General features: G+C 39.2%; 1 protein-coding gene across 2 annotated transcripts in view; it reads right to left on the bottom strand.

The window, feature by feature from the left end:
- The window catches only part of ACAD9 (acyl-CoA dehydrogenase family member 9), a 60238-nt gene that overhangs the window by 25998 nt on the left and 8767 nt on the right, over nt 1–25473 (bottom strand). For both annotated transcript variants that reach the window (XM_060023138.1, XM_060023137.2), the window contains exon 3: nt 302–403. In XM_060023138.1, coding sequence (XP_059879121.1) covers nt 302–403 — 102 coding nt within the window. The remainder of the gene's footprint in view (nt 1–301; nt 404–25473) is intronic.

Here is a 25473-nt window from a genome sequence, read left to right as displayed (position 1 = left end):
ATTCCCACCCCTCCTCCCCCACCCAAGGGACCCAGAGAGCACAGACATCCTGCAGGGTCCCTCCCCACCTCCAAGGAGGAAGGCAGGGAACTGGATAGCTCTTCCTGCTGAAAAGCCTCTTGGGCCACACACTCACCAGCCAGCCACCCTGGATTTAACCCACAAAGGGACGTTTTACAGCCTGACCTTGGACTTCGTGCATTTTCAAAGGCCACCTTTCTGGAACAGAACCCTTTTTTGGACAAATACGGAGGGTTTTCTTAAAAGCCAAACTGGTTGGGTGGTGGTTTCCTTTACTTACCGTATTCTTCTGGGACTTGCATCCCAAAAAGCCCCAGGCTCTTCAGTTTCTCTAAAGTTTCATTTGGGATTTTTCCCTCTCGGTCGATTTTTTGAGAGTCCACTGCCAAGAGGAAATATTTTGATTAAACAAAATATAACCTATGTTTACACAAATAGAAGTAAACAGAACAACTGTTGTATGTTATACAATTCCAGCGTCAGAAACTTCAGACCTGGAAATTGTCTAGCCATGGTTATTCAGCATGCGTTCAATTTTACCTTATTCGCCCAGAAAGAACTGCATTTCAGAAAATTACCACTACCAGGTAATGTTCTGTTTCTTGATCTGGGTGTATTCATTGCGTAAAACTGCAGAAACTATACATTTATGAGACCTAAACTTTTCTGCAGGCATTTATTACTAAACTTGAATTTTTGTTTTATCACCTGTACCTTCTAGAAAATTAGACAATAAACACGCAGCTGCCAGCACTGCCCTAAAACGTTTGGCTACGTGGCCAGACTCCAGGCAGCTTCTGGACCCAGCTCCACCAGTGTTCAGAAGCACACCCTTTCCCCAGAGTCCACAGGTTCTTGAGAACAGGTCAGTCTGTTTACCACCAACACACATAATCATCACAGCAAAACTCAACCATCACTGTGTTAGGTCTGCAGCTGCACTTTTATAAGAATCAGGTAAAAGTGTTTCCGTCAGCTGCCAACAAGTTAAGCTTCATCACTGTTATAAACCATAAAACAACCATAACCACGCTTGTAAATTTTTATACATATGGGTCACTAATGAGAAAGATAGGTTCCCCAAATGGAGTCCAAACCCCTGGGTATTTTTTTTTTGCGGTACGCGGGCCTCTCACTGTTGTGGCCTCTCCCGTTGCGGAGCACAGGCTCCGGACGCGCAGGCTGAGCGGCCATGGCTCACGGGCCCAGCCACTCCGCGGCATGTGGGATCTTCCCGGACTGGGACACGCACCCGTGTCCCCTGCATCGGCAGGCGGACTCTCAACCGCTGCGCCACCAGGGAAGCCCCAAACCCCTCATTTTTTACTTTTACAATTCTACTGACATATGTAATTGGCACACAATAAACTGCACATATTTAGAATAATTTTTTCAGTTCTGACAGATGTTCACCCATGAAACCATTCGCACAATCAACAAAAGCATTTCCTTTTCCACCGAAATTTCCTCATGTCCCTCTGTGATCAATCCTTCCCTCCACCTCCATCTCCAGGCAACCACTAATCTCTTCGGCTACAGATTCGTTTGCATTTTTTGAGTTTTTATATAAATGGAATCACAAGGTATTTTTTTTTTGATCTGGCCTAATTTGGCCTAATGATTTTGAAGTTCATTCATATTGTTGCAAGTATAAATACTTAATTCCTTTTTATTGTTCACTACCTACTGTATGGGTATAAAATTGTTTATCTATTCACCCCTTGAAGGACATTTGGTTGGTTCCCAGTTTTTGGCCCTTAGAAATAAAGATCCTGTGAACATTCATATTCAAGTTTTGGTGCAACTACATGTTTTCATTTCACTTTGGAGTGCAGTGGCTGGGCTGTATGGTAGGGTATGTTCAACTCCGAAGAAACTGCCAGGATCTGGGAAGACTTCCTTCCCGCAAGATGGAGATACAGGGACTGGATTTATCTCGCTGCCTTAGAATACAGGATATTAGATACACGGAGGAAGAGTCATGTGTTACTAGTAGCAAAGAATCAGTCCGAGACCATGTATTCTCAACAGGGCAACATCACCCCCAAGGGGGTGAAAGCGGTTCTGGAGGAAGGGGAGCAAAAATATATTTTTTTATGTATAAAGCACAGCAACACGTATAATACATAAACAGATAATAATATAGTTGTGGCATTAAAATTTCACAGAGGGATGTGATTAGGGTAAAAAGATGTCTAAAAAGGCTCTGGGGGAAGAGAGAGCAGTAAAAAAAAAGTTGAGAACAGTGCCCTACAGGCTTCCTCTGTTCCTTCTAACGACACTTAAAGGCAAGTCTCGAATGGATCAAACTATTCCAAGTAACTTAATCGAGCCCTGGAACAAAGCTTAAGACCATACTACACACACACACACACACACACACACACACACACACACACACACACAGAGCACCAAGAATGTAAACTCCACAATGACTGGCATCCAAGAGAAAACCACCAGGCACATGAAGAAGCAGGAAAATATGAGTGACAATGAGAAGAAAATCAATCAACTGAACATGACCTAGAAGTAACAAAGATGCCAGTGGAAAAGGGTATCACATGAGTTATTACAGGGGCTTCCCTGGTGGCGCAGTGGTTGAGAGTCCGCCTGCCAATGCAGGGGACACGGGTTCGTGCCCCGGTCCGGGAAGATCCCACATGCTGTGGAGCACCTAAGCCCGTGCGCCACAACTACTGAGCCTGCATGCCACAACTACTGAAGCCCGCGTGCCTAGAGCCTGTGCTCCACAGCAAGAGAAGCCACCGCAATGAGAAGCCTGCACACCACAACGAAGAGTAGCCCCCACTCGCTGCAACTAGAGAAAGCCCACATGCAGCAATGAAGACCCAACACAGCCAAAAATAAATAAATTTATTTAAAAAAAAAGAGTTATTATAACCAAATGCTCAAAAACGTAGAAGAAAATATAAGCATATTAAGGAGAGACATGGAAAAATAAAAAGACACAAATCAAATTTCCAGAGATGAAACAATGCTTAAGATGAAAAACACTGGATCGGATTAACAGCAGACCAAATACCGGGGGGAAAAGAAGATTAGTGAACGTAAGACATAATAATAAAAGCTATACAAAATAAAAAAGACAAAAAAACAACAGAGCGTCAGTGAGTCGTGGGACAACCTCAAGCAAATATATATATCTATAGCTTTATATATGTATATCTTTTTTATAGATACGTATGCTTTATATATAAAGTCTCCAAAGGAGAGCAGGGAGGAAGGAGTGTGGGAATGTGGTATGGTTGGTGATAAAACAATGTTTAAAGAAATAATGACCAAAATTTACCAAAGTTGATAAACACACAGATCCAAGAAGTTCAAAGGACCCTGAGAAAAATGTGAAGAAAACTACACTAATACCAGTTTCTCTAAAACCTCTTAAAAGCAGCCAGATACGAAGAAACACACACGAAAAAAACCGAAGATAATATGGTAGCAGACATCTCATCAGAAACAATGCTAAAACAGAAGAGACCGCTAAAAGAAAAATGTTGTCAACACAGAAATCTTTTCTGATGAAACAGACTTTCCAGATACATAAAAGCTGTAGATACTCACCCCTGCAAAGCTGCACCACAAGAAAACTGAAAAGAAGTCCCTCCCACAGAAGAATGATGGTACCAAGAGGAAGTCAATACATAAAATGGTAAATTTTATTCCATGTACATTTTATGACAGACAGACAGAAAGGAAGGAAGGAAGGAAGGAAGGAAGGAAGGAAGGAAGGAAGGAAATAAAGTATTGTAGGGTTTATAAAGAATGTAGAAATAAAATGTATGAAACAGAACATGGGCTGGGAAAGCAGAAATGTAAGGTTCTTACACCATACATGAAGTGGTATAATATTAGCCGAAAGCAGATTTTGATACATAGTATATGTTTACATACTATAAATTCTAAAGCAACCACTTATAAAACACAAGAGGCATAACTAATAAACCAACCAAAAAGATAAAATAGAATCATAAAAAATACTCCATTAATCCAAACAGAGCAGGAAAAGAGGGAAAAAGGTCAAAGATAATATGGGACAAATAAACAGCTAGATGCTAACGTTAAACCCAACTATATATGTATCAATAATTACATTAAAATAATCATATATCAAAAACCAATTAAAAGGCACAGAATGGGGGAGGGTGAAATGGGTAAAGGAGATCAAGTGTATGGTGATAGATGGAAACTGAAGTTTTGGTGGTATGGCATAATATACACAGAAATAGGAATATAGTGTTGTACACAGGAAACTTACAATGTTACAGACCAACGTTACCTCGATAAAAAATAAATTAAAAAAAGGAGGGCTTCCCTGATGGCACAATGGTTAAGAATCTGCCTGACAATGTAAGGGACATGGGTTCGAGCCCTGGTCCGGGAATATCCTACATGCTGTGGAGCAATGAAGCCCATGTGCTACAACTACTGAGCCTGCGCTCTACAGCCCATGAGCCGCAACTGCTGAGCCCACGTGCCACAACTACTGAAGCACACGTGCCTAGAGCCCATGCTCCACAACAAGAGAAGCCACCGCAATGAGAAGCCCACGCACCACAACAAAGAGTAGCCCCTGCTCACTGCAACTAGAGAAAGCCCGCACCCAGCAACGAAGACCCAACGCAGCCAAAAATAAAAAAATTAAATTTATTAAAAAAAGAAAAAAGGAAAAAAGACTGTCAAATTGGATTAAAAAAACAATATTCAACTACGCTGCCCATAAGAAATCATTTTTTCATTTTTATTTTAAACTTTTATTTTCACATAATTTTAAAGAAAAGTCACAAAAATAGTATAGGGTTCCCGTATACTCTTCATCCAACTTCTCCTAACAGAAGCTAATAGACCCATGGGGAAACTATCAAAATTAAGAAATGGACATTCATACAATATTACTAAGTTACAGAATTAATTTGAATTTCATCAGTTTGTCCATTAATAGCCTATTTCTTTCCTGGGATCCAATCCAGGATCCCAACTGTATTTAGCTGTCATGTCCCCTTAACATCCTCCAGAGTGAATCCAACAATACAAAAAAGGATAATATATCACAACCAAGGGGAACTATCCTGGGAATGTAAGTGTTGTTCAGTGTTCAAAACCCAGTCAATGTAATTTACTACGTCAACAGAATAAACAGTAAAAAAAAAAACATAATCATCTTCACAGATGCAAAAAAACACTGGACACAATTTGATACAATTTATGATGAAAACACGCGACAAACCAGAAATAAAGGGAAACTTCCTTAACCTGGTACAGGGCACTCCAAAAAAATGTACAGCTAACTCATACTTAATGGTAAAAGACGATGTTTTCTCCCTAAAATCAGGCACAAGGCAAGGAAGTTGGCTCTGACCACTCCTATTCAACATACTAGAGATGTTAGCCATTGAATTAAACAAAGAAAAGAAAGGGAAACCAGGCTGGAAAGGAAGACATGAAACTGCCCTCATCACCAACCATGTGACTGTCTATGTACTAAACCCTCTGGGATCGATCAAAAAAGTTGCAAGAGCTAATAGATGAGCTTAAGAAGGCTGCAGGATACAAGGTCAATATACAAAAACCAACTGTACTCACTGAAGAGGCTACATTAAGGGAACAACTAAACACATGAAAAAATGTTCAGAATCATCGGGCATCAGGGAAATGCAAATTAAAACCACAATGAGGTAACACTCCACATCTAACAGAATGGCCAAAATTTTTTAAAGTTTTTTTTTTAAAACAAAACCAGTGACAACACCAAACCCTGGCAAAAAAGGCACAGAAACTGGATCACATACACTGCTATTGGGAACGTAAAACGGTACAGCCAACACTTTGAAAATAATTAAACACAGAACTACCTCAGGACCCAACAACGGCACTCCTGGGCATTTATCCCAGAGAAAAGAAAATATGTTCACACAAAGCTTGTACACAAATGTACACAGAAGTTTTATTCGTAAGAGCCTCAAAACTGGAAACCACCAAGATGTACTTCAACGTCAGAACAGTCAACAAATTGTGTTAACCCGTAACATGGAAAACTACCGAACAATAAAAAAGAACAAACCACTGATACACAGCAACTTACAGGAGAATTATGCTGAGTAAAAAAGGCCAATCCCAAAGTTTATATACTGTATGGTTCCATTAATATAACATTTTTGAAATAACAACATTATAAAAATGGAGAACAGACTAGTGGTTTCCAGAAGCTGGGGAGGAGAGGGCAAGAAGGGGCTATATCTATAAAAGGAACGCATGAGGGATTCTTGTGATGTAACTGTTCTGTACCATGATTGTGGTGCTTGTCACATGAATCTATATATGACAAAATTACATAAGTACATACACAATCAGTAAACGTACAACTGGCAAAATCTGAATAAGGCTGATGTCAATTTCCTGGTTGTGATAACATTCTGTGGTTATGCAAGACGTATTCCATAAAGCTATGCATTGGGGGAAACTGACTGGGTGAAGGGTATAACTGATCTCTGAATTATTTCTTACAACTGCATGTGAATCTACAATTATCTCAAACTAAAGTTTTTTTAAAGCAAATAATGTCATCATGAAATGTTATCATATTACATACATATTAAATTTAATGGGTATAACCCTGAGGTTGAATTAAGAAATCCCCACGAAAACACCCACATCTGCTGAAGTTCAACTAAAATTGATTTTCAACAACAAAAACTATGACACAATGGGTGACATTTTTCTTTCATCTTGTTTAGTTCCTAAATCTCCTTTAAACGAGTGTGAATTTCTTTTATTAATGAAATATAGATTATGAAGAAAAATTTCAGAAATAGAAACAAGTATATACAGAAAAAAGTGAACTTCCATACCACTGTAAAAATAATGTGTAAAAAATCAACTGTATTACTATATGCAAACAACGAACAATCAGAAATTGGAATTTTAAAAAATACCATTTACGATAATGTCAAAGAATTTTAAATACTTATGGATACATTTTACAAACCATCAAAAAAACATTAAGGATCAGTTGAGAAACCATCAGAAACTTTTGTCAAAATTTGTCCAAGGTTGGGACTTCCCTGGAGGCGCAGTGGTTAAGAATCCGCCTGCCAATGCAGGGGATATGGGTTTGATCCCTGGTCCGGGAAGATCCCACATGCCGCGGAGCAACTAAGCCTGTGCACCACAACTACTGAGCCTGCACTCTAGAGCCCACGTGCCACAACTACTGAAACCCACGCTGCAACTACTGAAGCCCACGTGCTCTAGGGTCTGCATGCCGCAACTACAGAGCCAGCATGCGGCAACTACTGAAGCCTATGCTCTGCAACAAGTGAAACCACCACAACGAGAAGCCTACGCACTGCAACGAAGAGTAGCCCCTGCTCACCACAACGAAGAGAAAGCCTGCACACAGCAACGAAGACCCAATGCAGCCAAAAAAAAAAATGTCCAAGGTCTATACACTGACCATGACACACAAAATGCTGCTGAGAGAATTATATAAGAATCAAATAAATGGGGAGATATCCCATGATCGTGCATTTGAAAATTCAGTATTGTTATAATCTCAATTCTCCCTCAAACTGATTTACAGATTTATTGCAACCCCAATCATAACACACAAAGGCCTTTTTGTTGAAGCTGAAAAGCTGATTCCAAAATTTATAAGCAAATGCAAAGGACCTAGAGGAGCCAAACAACTTCAGAAAAGAACAAGGCTGCAGGACTAACACTTCTTGCTTTCAAGCCTGTTACAAAGCTCAGTAAAGAAGGCAACATAATATTTGCATCAAAATAGACAAACAGAACAGAGGATTCAGAAACAGACCCTCACATAAATGATTTTTTCCATTTTTTTATATTGTGGCAAAATACACATAAAATTTACTATCTTAGCCAGTTTTAAGCGTGCAATTCAGTAGTATTACGTACATTTACATTATTGTGCAACCATCACCACCACCCATCTCCAGAACTCGTTTCACCGTTCAAAACAGTTAACTCTGCCCTCATTACACAATAACTCTCCATTCCTCCTCCCCCCCACCCCCTGGCAACCACCATTCTATTACTTTGTCTCTATGGATTTGACTGCTCTCAGTATCAATACTTCATACAAGTGAAATCAATCAGTATTTGTCTTTTTCTGACCAGCTTATTTCACTTAGCATAATGTCCTCAAGGTTCATGTTGTAGCATTGGTCCAAATTCCCCTCCTTATAAAGGTTAAATAATATTCCATTGTATGCATATACATTCTGTTTACCCATTTATCTGTTAACCTGGTTGTGTCTTTGGATCTAAACTGAATCTCTTGTAGACAAGATATAGCTGGATTATTTTTTAAATCTGGCAACTTCTGACTTCTGATGGAAGAGTTTAATCTATTTACTTTTAATTAGTGATAAGGAAAGACTTCCGTCATTTTGTTATTTATATAGCTTTTTTGTCCATCTTTTTTTTGCATTACTGTCTTCTTTTTACTTGATTTTTTGCAGTGAAACATTTCAATTCCTCTCTCATTTGCTTTCATGTATATTCTTTAGGTATTTTTCTTTGTAGTTACCATGGGGATCACATTGAACATCTCAAAGTTGTAACACTCATGTGAATTTACACCAGCTTAACTTCAATAACATACTAAATTTCTGTTCCTTGAAAGGCTCCATATCCACCCTTTTCTTTTATTGTTGTTGTCACAAAATTACATCATTATGCACCATGTCCAAAAACATAAATGTTTCAAACAATTTTTAGTCTCTTAAATTATTACAGAGAACAAAATGTAGAGTTACAAAGTTACAGTGATACTAGCTTTTAGACTGATGTTTTTCTAAAAAATATATTAGACTCTTAAATCAAGTAGAAAAACTACAGTTATAAACCATTGTTACAATAATACTAGGTTTTATACCTGCCCATGTATTTACCTTCAATGAGATCTTTATTTCTTTACATAGACTTGAGTTACTGTCTAGTGTCCTGAGCATTTCTTGTAGGGCACAGCCAGTGGTAACAAACTCCCTCAGCTTTTATCTGGGAATGTCTTACTTTCTCCCTTACTTTTAAAGGACAGTTTGCCAGATATAGCATTCTTGGTTGAGAATGTTTTCCTTTTAGCACTTTGAATATATTGGCCCACTGCTTTCTGGCCTCCAAAATTTCTGATGAGAAATCTACTGAAAATCTCATTGAGGATTCCTTGTCTGTCGCTTCTCTCTTACAGCTCTCAAGACTCTTTTGGTCTTTGTCTTCTGACAGTGTGATTATATAACGTGTCTTGGTGTAGGTCTCTATGATTCATCCTATTTGGAGTTTGCTTAGCTTCTTGTATGTTTATATTCACGTCTCACGAAATCTGAGAAGTTTTCAACCAATGTTTCTTCAAATAATCTCTCTTCTCTTTCTGAGACTCCCACAATATGTATGCATTTAACAGTGTTCCACAGGTCCCTCAAGTTCACTTTTCTTCAATCTTTTTTTTCCCTGTGCTTCAGACTTGATTATTTTCCATTATCCTATCAGCAAGTTCACTGATTCTTCTGCCTTCTCAAATCTATCTTTGAATCTCTCTAGTGAACTCTTCCTTTCAGTCACTGTACTTTCCAGCTCCCAAATGTCATTTTGTTTTTTAGGTTTACTCCCTCTTTATTGATATTTCCATTTTGTTCACACATTCTTCACTTCCTGCATGTCTTGTTAGTTAAGCATCTTTAAGATGGCTATTTTTAAGTCTTTGTCTAGTAGGGCCTCCATCAGGTCGTTTACAGGAAGAGTTTTTTATTGGTTCGTTTTTTTTTCTTTGAATGGGTCATACTTTTCTGCTCTGCTTTTGCTGAAAACTGGACATGTGAATTAATAATGTGGTAACTCTGGAAATCAGATTTTCCTTCTTCCCAGGGTTTGCTCCTTTTTCTTTTTTGGCCGTGCTGTGTGCCACATGGGATCTCAGTTCTTTGACCAGGGATCAAACCTGTGCCCCCTGCAGTGGAAGCACAGAGTCTTAACCACTGGTCCACCAGGGAAATCCCCAGGGTTTGCTCTTTTTTCCTTAATCGAAACATGTGACGTATAACACTAAGTTCAAGGTGTACAACATGTTGATTTGATACATTTATGTATTGCAATAGGATTGCCATCATAGCCTTAGCTAATACCTCTACTACAACACACAATTATCATTTCTTTTTGAGGCGGTAATAATTAAGATCTATTCTGTCAGCACATTTGATATTTATAGTACAGTGTTGTTGTCTATAATCACAATAATGTACATTAGATCTCCAGGACTCACTTATCTACTAGTTCCAAGTGTATACCCTTAAACAACACCTCTCCAATTCCCCCATTCCCCAGCCCCTAGTAATCCCATATTCAACTGTTTTAGGAGTTCAATTTTAGATTCCACATATAAGTGATTATCACAATACTTGTCTCTCTCTGACTTATTACACTAAGCATAGTATCCTCAAGGTCCATCCATGTCGTTGCAAATGGCAAGACTTCCTTTCTCATAGATGAATAATATTCTATTTTACTTACATATATCTTGGTATCTTACATCTTCTTTATCCATTCAACAACTGGAGAACACTTAGGTTGTTTCCACACCTTGGCTATTGTGAATAATGTTGCAATAAACATGGGAGTGCATATTATCTCTTTGGGTATTTTCATTTTTTAAAATTAATTAATTTATTTATTTTTGGCTGAATTGGTCTTCGTTGCTGCACACAGACTTTCACTAGTTGTGGCAAGTGGAAGCTACTCTTTGTTGCGGTGCATGGGCTTCTCACTGTGGTGGCTTCTCTCGTTGTGGAGCACGGGCTCTAGGCGCATGGGCTTCAGTAGTTGCGGCACACAGGCTCAGCAGTTGTGGTGCACGGGCTTAGTTGCTCCATGGCATGTGGGATCTTCCTGGACCAGGGATTGAACCCATGTCCCCTGCACTGGCAGGTGGATTTCTAACCACTGCACCATCAGGGAAGTCCCAGTGTTTTCATTTCTTTTGGGTATATACCAAGAAGTGAATTACTGGATATGGTAGTTTGATTTTAATTTTTAAAGGAGCCTCCACACTGTTTTCCATAGTGGCTGACAAATTTACAATCCCACCAACAGTGCACAAGGGTTCCATTTTGCCACATCTTTATCAACATTTGTCATCTGTGGTCTTTTTGATGATAGTCATTCTAACAGGTGAGAGGTGTTATCGCATTGTGGTTTTGATTTGCATTTTCCTGTTTAGTGATATTGAGCACTTTTTTCATGTATCTGTTGGACATTTGTGTGTCTTCTCTAGAAAAATGTCTATTTAGTTCCTCTGCCCATCTTTTAAACTTTTTTTTTTTTGCTATTGAGTTGCATGAGTTCTTTATATATTTTGGATATTAGTCCCCTATCCAATATATGCTTTGCAAATATTTTCTCCCATTTCTTAGGATGCCTTTTCATTTTGTTGATTATTTCCTTTGCTGTGCAGAAGATTTTAGGTTTGATATTCCACATGTTGATTTCTATTTTTGTTGTTTGTGCTTTTGGATTTTGTTTTGATTTTTAATTGTTGTAGGCTTTGTCTATGCCAAGGATCAGCCTGGTGTAAACTTAAGGTCTTTTCAGGTCTTTCCTGAACCTGTCTCTTTCGCAGTTCATTTGCCGCCCATATATGCATTTGCTTTAGAAGGTCCTAGTATTCCATCTGGCTCCTGAAAAAACAAAAAGAGGGACTTCCCTGGCGGTCCAGTAGTTAAGACTCCACCCACCCACTGCAGGGGGCACAGGTTTGATCCTTGGTTGGGGAACTAAGATCCCACATGCCACACGGCCAAAAAAAAAAACGCAAAAAGAAAATGAAGAGGAAAAAAGGCACTAGCCCTTTAAATCCCTTAGAAGTGACTTCTGCCAGAGGGGGAGGGGCTTGCAACACTAAGAAGCTGCAACACCATGGCCTCTGCCTCTTTGTCTGCACCTCTGATCAGAAGCAGCAATCAGCAACCAGCACAGAACCCTAATACCTGATGCACAGGGTCCGTTTTGCCCACTCTGGCTCCCACAAGCTGTGTACAGGCTGCTCCAGGAACAAGTGCATAGCAGCTTGCTTTGGGTCTGGGGGTGGGTAGCTGCTTCTGTGCTCAGAGCTGAAACTGATTGAAATTAACCACATTTTTGTCCAGGCACCCTGCCCCCCGATCCAGACTCCAGAGCTCCTCAACAGTTACAACGGACAGATTCTGCCAGTGCAATTGTTGTCTGGGGGGGAGACAGATTCCTGCTGCTACATACTCTGCCATCTTCCGGGAATCTTATGGTTAACTGGTTTTTGTTTTTGTTTTTGTTTTTTTTTGCAGTACGCGGGCCTCTCACTGTTGTGGCCTCTCCCGTTGTGGAGCACAGGCTCCGGACGCGCAGGCTCAGCGGCCATGGCTCACGGGCCCAGCCGCTCCGCGGCATGTGGGATCTTCCCAGACCAGGGCACGAACCCGTGTCCCCTGCATCGACAGGCGGACTCTCAACCACTTCTCAACCAGGGAAGCCCTCAACTGGTTTTTGACAGAAGTATCAAAGCCAGTTAAATAGGGAAAGGATCATCCTTTCAATAAATGTTGCTACAACGATTGGATAGCCACATGCAAAAAAGAAATCCTCAAATGTTACCTCACATCATCAACAAAATTATCTGGAAATGGATCATAAGTCTAAATGTTAACAGATAAATATAAACCTTCTAAAAGAAGATATAAACGAAAATCACCATGACAAATGATCAAGGGATCGATCCAAGAAGAAGATACAACAACTGTAAACATTTATGCACCCAACATAGGAGCACCTCAATACATAAGGCAAATACTAACAGCCATAAAAGGGGAAATCGACAGTAACACATTCATAGTAGGGGACTTTAACACCTCACTCTCAAATGGACAGATCATCCAAAATGAAAATAAATAAGGAAACACAAGCTTTAAATGATACATTAAACAAGATGGACTTAATTGATATTTATAGGACATTCCATCCAAAAACAAAAGAATACACATTTTTCTCAAGTGCTCATGGAACATTCTCCAGGATAGATCATATCTTGGGTCACAAATCAAGCCTTGGTAAATTTAACAAAATTGAAATTGTATCAAGTATCTTTTCTGACCACAATGCTATGAGACTAGGTATCAATTACAGGAAAAGATCTGTAAAAAATACAAACACATGGAGGCTAAACAATACACTACTTAATAACGAAGTGATCACTGAAGAAATCAGAGAGGAAATCAAAAAATACCTAGAAACAAATGACAATGGAGACATGACAACCCAAAACCTATGGGATGCAGCAAAAGCAGTTCTAAGAGGGAAGTTTATAGCAACACAATCCTACCTTAAGAACAGGAAACAGCTCGAATAAACAACCTAACCTTGCACCTAAAGCAATTAGAGAAAGAAGAACAAAAAATCCCTAAAGTTAGCAGAAGGAAAGAAATCATAAAGATCAGATCAGAAATAAATGAAAAAGAAATGAAGGAAATGATAGCAAAGATCAATAAAACTAAAAGCTGGTTCTTTGAGAAGATAAACAAAATTGATAAACCATTAGCCAGACTCATCAAGAAAAAAAGGGAGAAGACTCAAATCCATAGAATTAGAAATGAAAAAGGAGAAGTAACAACTGACACTGCAGAAATACAAAAGATCATGAGAGATTACTACAAGCAATTCTATGCCAAGAAAATGGACAACCGGGAAGAAATGGACAAATTCTTAGAAATGCACAACTTGCCAAGACTGAACCAGGAAGAAATAGAAAATATGAACAGACCAATCACAAGCACTGAAATTGAGACTGTGATTAAAAATCCTCCAACAAACAAAAGCCCAGGACCAGATGGCTTCACAGGTGAATTCTATCAAACATTGAGAGAAGAGCTAACACCTATCCTTCTCAAACTCTTCCAAAATACAGCAGAGGGAGGAACACTCCCAAATTCATTCTATGAGGCCACCATCACCCTGATACCAAACCAGACAAAGATGTCACAAAGAAAGAAAACTACAGGCCAATATCACTGATGAACATAGATGAAAAAATCCTCAACAACATACTAGCAAACAGAATCCAACAGCACATTAAAAGGATCACACACCATGATCAAGCGGGGTTTATTCCAGGAATGCAAGGATTCTTCAATATACGCAAATCAATCAACGTGATACACCATATTAACAAATTGAAGGAGAAAAACCACATGATCATCTCAATACATGCAGAGAAAGCTTTCAACAAAATTCAACACCCATTTATGATAAAAACCCTGCAGAAAGTAGGCACAGAGGGAACTTTCCTCAACATAATAAATGCCATATATGATAAACCTACAGCCAACATCATCCTCAATGGTGAAAAACTGAAACCATTTCCACTAAGATCAGGAACAAGACAAAGTTGCCCACTCACACCACTATTATTCAACACAGTTTTGGAAGTTTTAGCCACAGCAATCAGAGAAGAAAAAGAAATAAAAGGAATCCAAATAGGAAAAGAAGAAGTAAAGCTGTCACTGTTTGCAGATGACATGATACTATACATAGAGAATCCCAAAGATGCTACCAGAAAACTACTAGAGCTAATCAATGAATTTGGTAAAGTCGCAGGATACAAAATTAATGCACAGAAATCTCTGGCATTCCTATACACTAATGATGAAAAATCTGGAAGTGAAATTAAGAAAACACTCTCATTTACCACTGCAACAAAAAGAATAAAATATCTAGGAATAAACCTACCTAAGGAGACAAAAGACCTGTATGCAGAAAATTATAAGACACTGATAAAAGAAATTAAAGATGATACAAATAGATGGAGAGATATACCATGTTCTTGGATTGGAAGAATCAACATTGTGAAAATGACTCTACTACCCAAAGCAATCTACAGATTCAATGTAATCCCTATCAAACTACCACTGGCATTTTTCACAGAACTAGAACAAAAAATTTCACAATTTGTACGGAAACACAAAAGACCCCGAATAGCCAAAGCAACCTTGAGAACGAAAAATGGAGCTGGAGAAATCAGGCTCCCTGACTTCAGACTATACTACAAAGCTACAGTAATCAAGACAGTATGGTACTGGCACAAAAACAGAAATATAGATCAATGGAACAGGATAGAAAGCCCAGAGATAAACCCACGCACATATGGTCACCTTATCTTTGATAAAGGAGGCGAGAATATACAGCAGAAAAAAGACGGCCTCTTCAATAAGTGGTGCTGGGAAAACTGGACAGGTACATGTAAAAGTATGAGATTAGAACACTCCCTAACACCATGTACAAAAATAAGCTCAAAATGGATTAAAGACCTAAATATAAGGCCAGGAACTATCAAACTCTTAAGAGGAAAACATAGGCAGAACACTCTATGACGTAAATCACAGCAATACCCTTTTTGATCCACCTCCTAGAGAAATGGAAATAAAACCAAAAATAAACAAATGGGACCTAATGAAACTTCAAAGCTTTTGCACAGCAAAGGAAACCATAAACAAGACCAAAAGACAACCCTCAGAATGGGAGAAAATATTTGCAAATGAAGCAACTGACAAAGGATTAATCTCCAAAATTTACAAGCAGCTCAATAACAAAAAAACAAACAACCCTATCCAAAAATGGGCAGAAGACCTAAATAGACATTTCTCCAAAGAAAATATACAGACTGCAAACAAACACATGGAAGAATGTTCAACATCATTAATCATTAGAGAAATGCAAATCAAAATTACAAGATATCATCTCACACCGGTCAGAATGGCCATCATCAAAAAAATCTAGAAACAATCAATGCTGGAGAGGGTGTGGAGAAAAGGGAACACTCTTGCACTGCTGGTGGGAATGTAAGTTGATACAGCCACTATGGAGAACAGTATGGAGGTTCCTTAAAAAACTACAAATAGAACTACCATATGACCCAGCAATCCCACTACTGGGCATATACGCAGAGAAAACCATAATTCAAAAAGACACATGCACCCCAATATTTATTGCAGCTCTATTTACAATAGCCAGGACATGGAAGCAACCTAAGTGTCCATCATCAGATGAGTGGATAAAGAAGATGTGGCACATATATACAATGGAATAGTACTCAGCCATAAAAAGAAACAAAATTGAGTTATTTGTAGTGAGGTGGATGGACCTAGAGTCTGTCATACAGAGTGAAGTAAGTCAGAAAGAGAAAAACAGATACCGTATGCTAACACATATATATGGAATCTAAGGGAAAAAAAAAGGTCATGAAGAACCTAAGGGTAAAATGGGAATAAAGACACAGACCTACTAGAAAATGGACTTGAAGATATGGGGAGGAGGAAGGGTAAGCTGTGACAAAGTGAGAGAGTGGCATGGACATATATACACTACCAAACGTAAAATAGATAGCTAGTGGGAAGCAGCCGCATAGCACAGGGAGATCAGCTCGGTGCTTTGTGACCACCTAGAGGGGTGGGATAGGGAGGGTGGGAGGGAGGGAGATGCAAGAGGGAAGAGATATGGGAACATATGTATATGTATAACTGATTCACTTTGTTATGAAGCAGAAACTAACACACCATTGTAAAGCAATTATACTCCAATAAAGATGTCCAAAAAAAAAAAAAGAAAATCATCATGACCTTGGGTTTGGTAGATATTTTATGTACAATACACAAAGCATGAACTACAAAAGAAAAAACGTGTACCTAATCAACATTAAAAACTTTTGCTCTTTGAGACACTGTTAAGAAAATGAAAAGTCAAGCCACAGACCAGGAGAAAATTTTTGTAAAACATATACCAATTAAAAGTCTTAAATCCCAGTTTCTAAAAACTGCATAAAATATTTGAAAGACACTTCACCAAACAAAGACATACAGATGGCAAATAAGCACATGAAAAGATGACCAACATCTTGTTAGTCATTAAGGCAATGAAAATTACAACCACGATGAGATACCATAGCACACCCAGTAGAATGACTAGAATTGAAAAGACTGACCGTACCAAGTGCTGACAAAAATGTGGAGCAACTGGAACTCCAATGCACTAGTGGGGATGTGAAGTGGTGACCACTTTGGAAAACAGTTTGGCACTTTCTTAGATTTCAGCATGAACCTACCATATGATTCAGACACTCCATTCCTAGGTATTTCCCCAAGAGAAATGCAAGCACATGTCTATACCAGACTCACAGAAAAATGTTCACGACATCCCTTTTTGTGATAGCTGAAGTCTGGATACCTACCAATTGTCAATGAATAGGTTAATGGAGAAACAAATTTTGGTATATGCATACTGATTAAGAAGAAGAACTATTGATGCACACAACACGGATGAAATGCAAAGTTAGGCCAAAAAAGCTGGACAAAAACATACATAACATATGAATCTATTTAAATAAAATTCCAGAAAACGCAAATTAATCCACAGTGACAGAAAGCACATTAGTGGTTGCCTGGGGACAGAGAGAGAATGAAAGGGGCACAAGAAAACTTTTATGGGTTAAAAACAAAATGATACAAAAGTCCTTGAGGGATTGGATCAAGATGGTGGAAGAGCAGGACGTGGAGCTCACCTTCTCCCCACAGATACATCAAAAATACATCAAAAATACATCTACGGGACTTCCCTGTTGGCACAGTGGTTAAGAATCTGCCTGCCAATGCAGGGGACACAGGTTCGAGCCCTGGGCTGGGAAAACCCCACATGCCTTGGAGCAACTAAGCCCATGCACCACAACTACTGAGTCTGTGTGCCACAACTACTGAAGCCCACATACCTAGAGCCCAGGCTCTGCAACAAGAGAAGCCACCGCAATGAGAAGCCCGTGCACCGCAACAAAGAGTAGCCCCCACTCTCCGCAACTAGAGAAAGCCTGTGAGCAGCAACGAAGACCAATGCAACCAAAAATAAATAAATAAATAAATATATATATATATATATAAAAAATTGAAGTCAAGGTCTTGAAGAAATATTTGTACACATATGTTCATAGAAGCATTATTCATAATAGCCCAAAGGTGGAAGCAACTGAAATGTCGAGCAAGAGATGAGTGGGTAAGCAAAATGTGACAGATATAGTCCATTGAATAGATATTATAGATTTGTGAACAGACATATAGATATATAACTATGATATAGAGACATACATGGAATATTATTCAGCCTTAAAAAGGAAAAGAAATGGTGACACAGGGTACAACACAGGTGAACCTTGAGGACACTGAGCTGTGAAATAAGCCAGTTATAAAAAGACAATACTGTACGATTCCAGTTCAGTGAGGTATCTAGAGTAGTCACATCCTTAGGGACAGAAAGCAGATGGTAGTTGCCAGGGACTGGGAAGAGGGGTGATGGGAGGTAACGTTTAATGGGTACAAGTTTTCGGTTCTGAAGATGAAATGAGCTCTGAAAATGAATGCCGGTGATTGCACAACAATAAGAATGTACGTAATATCACTGAACTGCACACTTCTAAATCATTAAGATAGTTAAATTTTATTATGTATCTTTTACCACAATAAAAAATTTTTAAAAAACTTAAAAAAATAAATTTAAATGAATTAAAAATTTTAAAAAATGCTTCTACATGTGGAACGATTCTTACAGAACATCTACTGAATGCTGGCAGAAGACCTCAGACTTCCAAAAGGGCACGGAAATCTCCATGTAACTGGGTAGAGCAAAGGAAAAAAGAAAAAAAAGAGAGAGAAGGCAATCAGGATGGGACCTGCGCCTCTGGGAGGGAGCTGTGAAGTGCAAAGGTTTCTGCACACTGGGAAGTCCCCTCACTGGTGGGGACAGAGGGTGAGCTCCAAAGCCTTGGAGCACAGTGCACCAACAGCGGTGTAGAGAGCGGAGTGGAAAGAGACCTGCACAGAGGGTTGGTGCCAACCGACACTCGCGAGACTGAAACAATTGTTACTACCCACTGGGGCGGCTGGCGGCTGGGTACTGAAGCTCGGGCTACTGAGGTACTGAGGTCAGACCCTGGGGCAAGGACTGGGATTGGCTGGATAAAGACAGCCTGAGGGGGCTGGGGTGTAGTGCGCCACAACTGAGGGAGTCCAGGAAGAAGCCTGGGCCTGCCAGAGAGGCAAGGCACCACTGCTAGGGAGCGTGCGAGGAGAGGGGCGGGCCCACCATAGGAGCTTCTTTCTCCGAACGCTCGCAGGCAGCAGGTCACTGCCTACATGAGCTCCAAGGGCAAGAGCAAGCTGCCATCTTGGACTCCAGAGGTGGGCGCAGGCTGCTGCTGCTGCCACCGCCAACGGTCTTGGGAGCAGGTGCAGATCACTGCCCCCACCTTTCCAGGAGCCTGCGTGCCTCACCCTGCCGAGGACCTTGTGACCTGGTGCCAACCGCCCAGGGGCATGTGACCCACCATCACCGCTGCGGAGGGACCCATGACGGGAAGCCAACCACTGCTCCCGCCTCCCTGGGAGCCCACGTGAGCTGAGCACCTGCGTACATGCACGGCCCTACCAAAGGGATATGAGCCAGCATATGCTGAGGAAAGAGACAGCGAGCATCCACAACAAAAACTGCCTTCACGCCAAAAAAAAAATTAAACCCAAACTACACAGGGACGCTCCTGCATATAAGTAGCCCTCCAAGATTACAGTAGGCAACTGTTTCTCCTAAATTCACAGACTAAGAGAGAGATAAGCAAAATGAAGAAGCAGAGGAATCACTCTCAGTTAAAAGACCAAGAAAATTCCCCTGAAGGAACAATGAAACAGACCTCTTCAGTCTAATAGACACCAAGGGACTTCCCTGGTGGTCCACTGGCTAAGACTCCACGCTCCTAATGTAGGGGGCCTGGGTTCAATCCCTGGTCAGGGAATTAGATCCCACATGCCACAACTAAGAGTTCGCATGCTGCAACTAAAGATTCCCCATGCCACAACTAAAAGATCCCGCATGCCGCAATGAAGACCCAGCACAGCCAAATAAATAAATAAATAAAAATTAATAGACACTGAGTTCAAGAAGGAGATAATGAAAATACTGAAAGAATTAAGAAAGGTTATTGACAGAAATTCAGATTACCATAAAAATGAACTAGAAACTATAAGAAGGACCCAAGAAAACTTAGAAAATTCATTTGCCAAGACGAAAGCCGAGCTCAAGGCAATGAAGAGCAGAATGAATAATGCAGAAGAAAGAATAAGTGACCTGGAAGACAGACTAATGGAAATTACCCAATCATAACAGCAGACAGGAAACCAAATGCAAAAAAATGAAAGCAATATAAGAGACCTATGGGATAATATAAAGTGGGTCAATGTACACATAATAGGAATTCCAGAAGGAGAAGAGAAAAGGGGATTGAAAATGTATTTGAAGAAATTATGGCTGAAAACTTCCCAAACCTAAAGAAGGAAACATATCCAGATACAGGAAGCACAGAGGGTCCCATACAAGTTGAACCCAAACAGACCTACACCAAGATATATTATAATAAAAGTGGCAAAAGTTAAAGAGAGGATTCTAATGGCAGCAAGAGGAAAACATTTCTTTACAAAGGAACCCCCATAAGGCTATCAGCTGATTTCTCTACAAAAACACTGCAGGCCAGAAGGGAGTGGCAAAATATATTCAAAGTCTTGAAAGACAAAAATCTGCAACCTAGAATACTCTACCCAGCAAGATTATCATTCAGAACAGGAGGAGAAATTAAGAATTTCTCAGACAAGCAAAAACTAAAAATACAGCAATACTAAACCTATCCTAAAAGAAATATTGAAAGGTCATCATCTCTAAACAGAAAAGCAGCAAGAAGAAATAGGAAATCACAATTGGAAGTAAATCACGTAAACCAGCCAGTATACAGATCAAAAAGAAAAGAAAAAAAACCTATTTGTGAAAGCAATGATAAACACAACGAATAGCAAAAGGATAAACATGAAGATGCAAAAAGGGACATCAAAATCATAAAATGTGGGGAAGGGGAGTAAAAAAAAAAAATGCAGATTCTTTTTTTTTTAAGAATGTGTTTGAGCCTTTATGACTATCAGTCTAAAGAAAGCAGATATAGGAAAGGGTTAACATAATAATTGAGAAACAGGGCAACCACAAATCAAAAACATATTATAGATTCACAAAAACCTAGTAGAGGAGAACACAAGCATAAAAGGAAATCATCAAACCTCAAAAAGAAAAAAAGAAAAGGGAACAAAGAAGAAACAAGGTTTGAAATGGCAATAAATACTTATGTGACAGTAATTACCTTAAATGTCAATGGACTAAATGCTCCAATCAAAAGACAGACTGGCAAACTGGATTAAAAAAACCAAGAGCCTACCATATGCTGCCTACCAGCGACCCACCTGAGGGCTAACACATAGATTGAAAGTGAGGGGATGGAAAAATATATTTCATGCAAACTGAAATGACAAGAAAGCAGGATTTGCAATACTCATATCAGATAAAATAGATTAAAGCAAACGTTATAGAGAAAGATAAAGAAGGACACTATATAGTAACAGGATCAGTACAAGAAGAGGATTTTACACTCATCAACATATATGCACCTAATATAGGACCACCCATACATACAACAAACACTAACAGACATAAAGGGAGAATGGATAGGAATACAATAGTAAGAGACTTTAATACCCCACTCACATCAATGGACAGATCTTCCAGACAGAATCAATAAGGCAACAGAGGTCCTAAATGATACAACAGAACAGTTAGACTTAATTGATATTTTCAGGACACTACATCAAAAAAACCAGAATAGGGTTTTTATAAAGGGAGGGAGACATAAAGGGAGACATAAAGGGAGAATGGATAGGAATACAATAGTAAGAGACTTTAATACCCCACTCACATCAATGGACAGATCTTCCAGACAGAATCAATAAGGCAACAGAGGTCCTAAATGATACAACAGAACAGTTAGACTTAATTGATATTTTCAGGACACTACATCAAAAAAACCAGAATAGGGCTTCCCTGGTGGTGCAGTCGTTGAGAGTCCGCCTGCTGATGCAGGGGACACGGGTTTGTGCCCTGGTCCGGGAAGATCCCACATGCCACGGAGTGGCTGGGCCGGTGAGCCGTGGCTGTGGAGCCTGTGCGTCCGGCGCCTGTGCTCCGCAACGGGAGAGGCCACAACAGTGAGACACCCGTGTACCTCAAAAAAAAAAAAAAAGCCAGAATATACATTCATTTCAAGTGTACACGGAACATTCTCTAGGACTGACCACATCCTAGGGCACAAAACTAAGCTCAACAACTTTAATAGGAGTACAGAAATTATTTCAAGCATCTTCTCTGACCACAGTGGCATGAAACTAGAAATCAACAACAGGATAAGAAACGAGAAAAAAGACTACATGGAGACAAAATACCATGCTACTAAAACACCAATGGGTCAATAAGGAAATTAAAAAGGAAATTAAAAAATACCTTGAGACAAACGACAAGGAAAACACAACTATGCAAAGTCTATGGGACGCAGCAAAAGCGGTTCTTAGAGATACAGGCCTTCATCAAAAAACAAGAAAAATCTCAAGTAAACAACCTAACCTACCACCTAAAAAGAATTAGAAAAGGAAGAACAAACTAAACCTTACATCAGTAGAAGGAAGGAAAGAATAAAGATCAGGGTGAAAATAAACTAATTAGAGATTAAAAAAACAATAGAAAAAAATCAACAAAAATAAGGGCTGGTTCTTTGAGAGGGTAAACAAAATTGACAAACCTCTGGCCACGCTCACCAAGAAAAGACAGAGAACCCAAATAAACAAGAAATGAAAAAGGAGAAATCTCAACTGATATTGCAGAAATACAAAAGACCATAAGAGAATACTATGAACAATTACATGTCAACAAATTTGACAACCTAGAAGAAATGGACAATTTTCTAGAAACATACAGCCCACCAAATTTAATCAAGAAGAAATAGGTAATTTGAACAGAACAACCACTAGAAGAGAAATAGAATCGGTAATAAAAAAAACTTCCTAAAAACAAAAGTCCAGAACCCGATGGCTTCACAGGTGAATTCTACCAAACATACAAAGAAGAACTTACACGGATTCTTCTCAAACTCTGTCAAAAGACTGCCGAGGAGGGAACACTACCAAAGACATTCTGTGAAGCCACAATCACCCGGATACCAAAACCAGACAAAGATACCACCAAAAAAAGAAAATTACAGGTCAATATCTTTGATGAATATAGATGCAAAAATTCTCAACAAGGTATTAGCAAACCGAATCCAACAACACATAAAAAACGTCATACACCACGACCAAGTTCGACTCATCCCAGGTTCACAAGGATGCTTCAACATATGCAAATCAATCAACATAACACAAATTAATAAAAGAAAAGTAAAAAACCACATGATCATCTCAATAGATGCAGAAAAAGCATTTGACAAAATTCAGCATCCATTCATGATAAAAACTCTTACCAAAGTGGGAATAGAGAGAACATATCTCAACATAATAAAAGCCATTTATGAGAAATCCCGATATAATACCCAATATAATACAAACAGCCAATATAATACTCAACGGTGAAAAGCTGAAAGACTTCAGACAAGAAAAACAAATAAAAGGCATCCAAATTGGAAGGGAAGAGGTAAAACTGTCACTACATGCAGATGACATGATACTATATATAGATAACCCTAAGGACTCTACACAAGAACTACCAGATCTAATAAATGAATTCAGCAAAGTAGCAGGATACAAGATAAACATTCAGAAATCAGTTGCATTCCTTTACACTAACAATGAAATACCAGAAAGGGAATGTAAAAAAAAAAAACCTACCATTTAAAATTGTACCAATAAAAAAAAATACACCTAGGAATAAACCTGACCAAGGAGATGAAAGACTTACATGCTGAGAACTATAAAACATTAATAAAGGAAATAGAAGAGGAGTCAAAGAAATGGAAAGATATCCCACACTCTTGGATTGGAAGAATTAATATTGCTAAAATAGCAATACCACCCAAAGCAATCTACAGGTTTAATGCGATCCCTATCAAATTACCCATGACATTTTTCACACAAGTAGAATAATCCAAAAATTTATATGGACCCATAAAAGACCCAGAATTGCCAGAGCAATCCTGAGGGGGGGAAAAAAAAAAGCAGGAGGCGTAACTCTCCCAGACTTCAGACAATACTACAAAGCTACAGGGACTTCCCTGGTGGTCCAGTGGCTTCCCTGGTGGTCCAGTGGCTAGTCCCTGGTCAGGGAACTAGATCTAGTCTAGTCCCTGGTCAGGGAACTAAATCCCACATGCTGCAACTAAAAGTTTGCATGCGGCAACCAAGTCCTGCATGCTGCAATTAGAGATTCCCACAGGCCACAACTAAAGATCCCGTGTGCCACAACAAAGATCCTGCATGCTGTAACTAAGTCCCAGTGCAGCCAAATAAATAAATATTAAAAAAAAACCCAAAACAAAGCTACAGTAATCAAAACAGTGTGTTATTGGTACAAAAACAGGCATACGGATCAATGGAACTGAATAGAAAGCCCAAAAATAAACCCAGACACCTATGATCAACTAATTTTCGACAAAGGAGGCAAGAATATAAAATGGGAAAAAGACTTTCTCTTCAGCAAGTGGTGCTGGGAAAGTTTGACAGCTGCATGTAAATCAATGAAGTTAGAACACCACCTCACACCATACACAAAAATAAACACAAAATGGCTTAGACTTAAACATAAGACATGACACCACAGAACTCCTAGAAGAGAACACAGGCAAAACATTCTCTGACATAAATCCTACCAATGTTTTCTTAGGTCAGTCTCCCAAGGCAACAGAAAGAAAACCAAAAATAAACAAACAGAAACTAATCAAACTTACAAGCTTTTGCACAGCAAAGGAAACCATAAGAAAAAACAAAAAGACAAACTATGGAATGGGAGAAAATATTTGCAAATGATGAGGCAGACAAGGGCTTAATCTCCAAAATATACAAACAGCTCATACAACTCAACGACAAAAAAACAATCCAAGCGAAAAATGGATAGAAGACCTAAATAGACATTTCTTCAAAGAAGACATACAGCTGGCCAGTAGGCACATGAAAAGATGCTCAACATCTCTAATCATTAGAGAAATGCAAATCAAACTACAATGAGGTACCACCTCACACTGGTCAGAATGGCCATCATTACAAAGTCTATAAATAACAAATGCTGGAGAGGGTGTGGAGAAAAGGGAACCTTCCTACACTGTTGGTGGGAATGTAAATTGGTACAGCCATTATGGAGAACAGTATGGAGGTTCCTCAGAAAACTAAAAATAGAATTAACATATGACCCAGCAATCCCACTCTTGGGAATATATCCAGACAAAACTCTAATCCAGAAAGATACATGCACCCGTATGTTCATAGCAGCAGTATTCACAATAGCCAAGACAGGGAA

This window comes from Delphinus delphis, chromosome 10, assembly GCF_949987515.2.
Source record: "Delphinus delphis chromosome 10, mDelDel1.2, whole genome shotgun sequence".
Taxonomy (NCBI): domain Eukaryota; kingdom Metazoa; phylum Chordata; class Mammalia; order Artiodactyla; family Delphinidae; genus Delphinus; species Delphinus delphis.
Note: the sequence above shows the minus strand (reverse complement) of the source record. Positions and strands in the feature narration are given on the sequence as shown.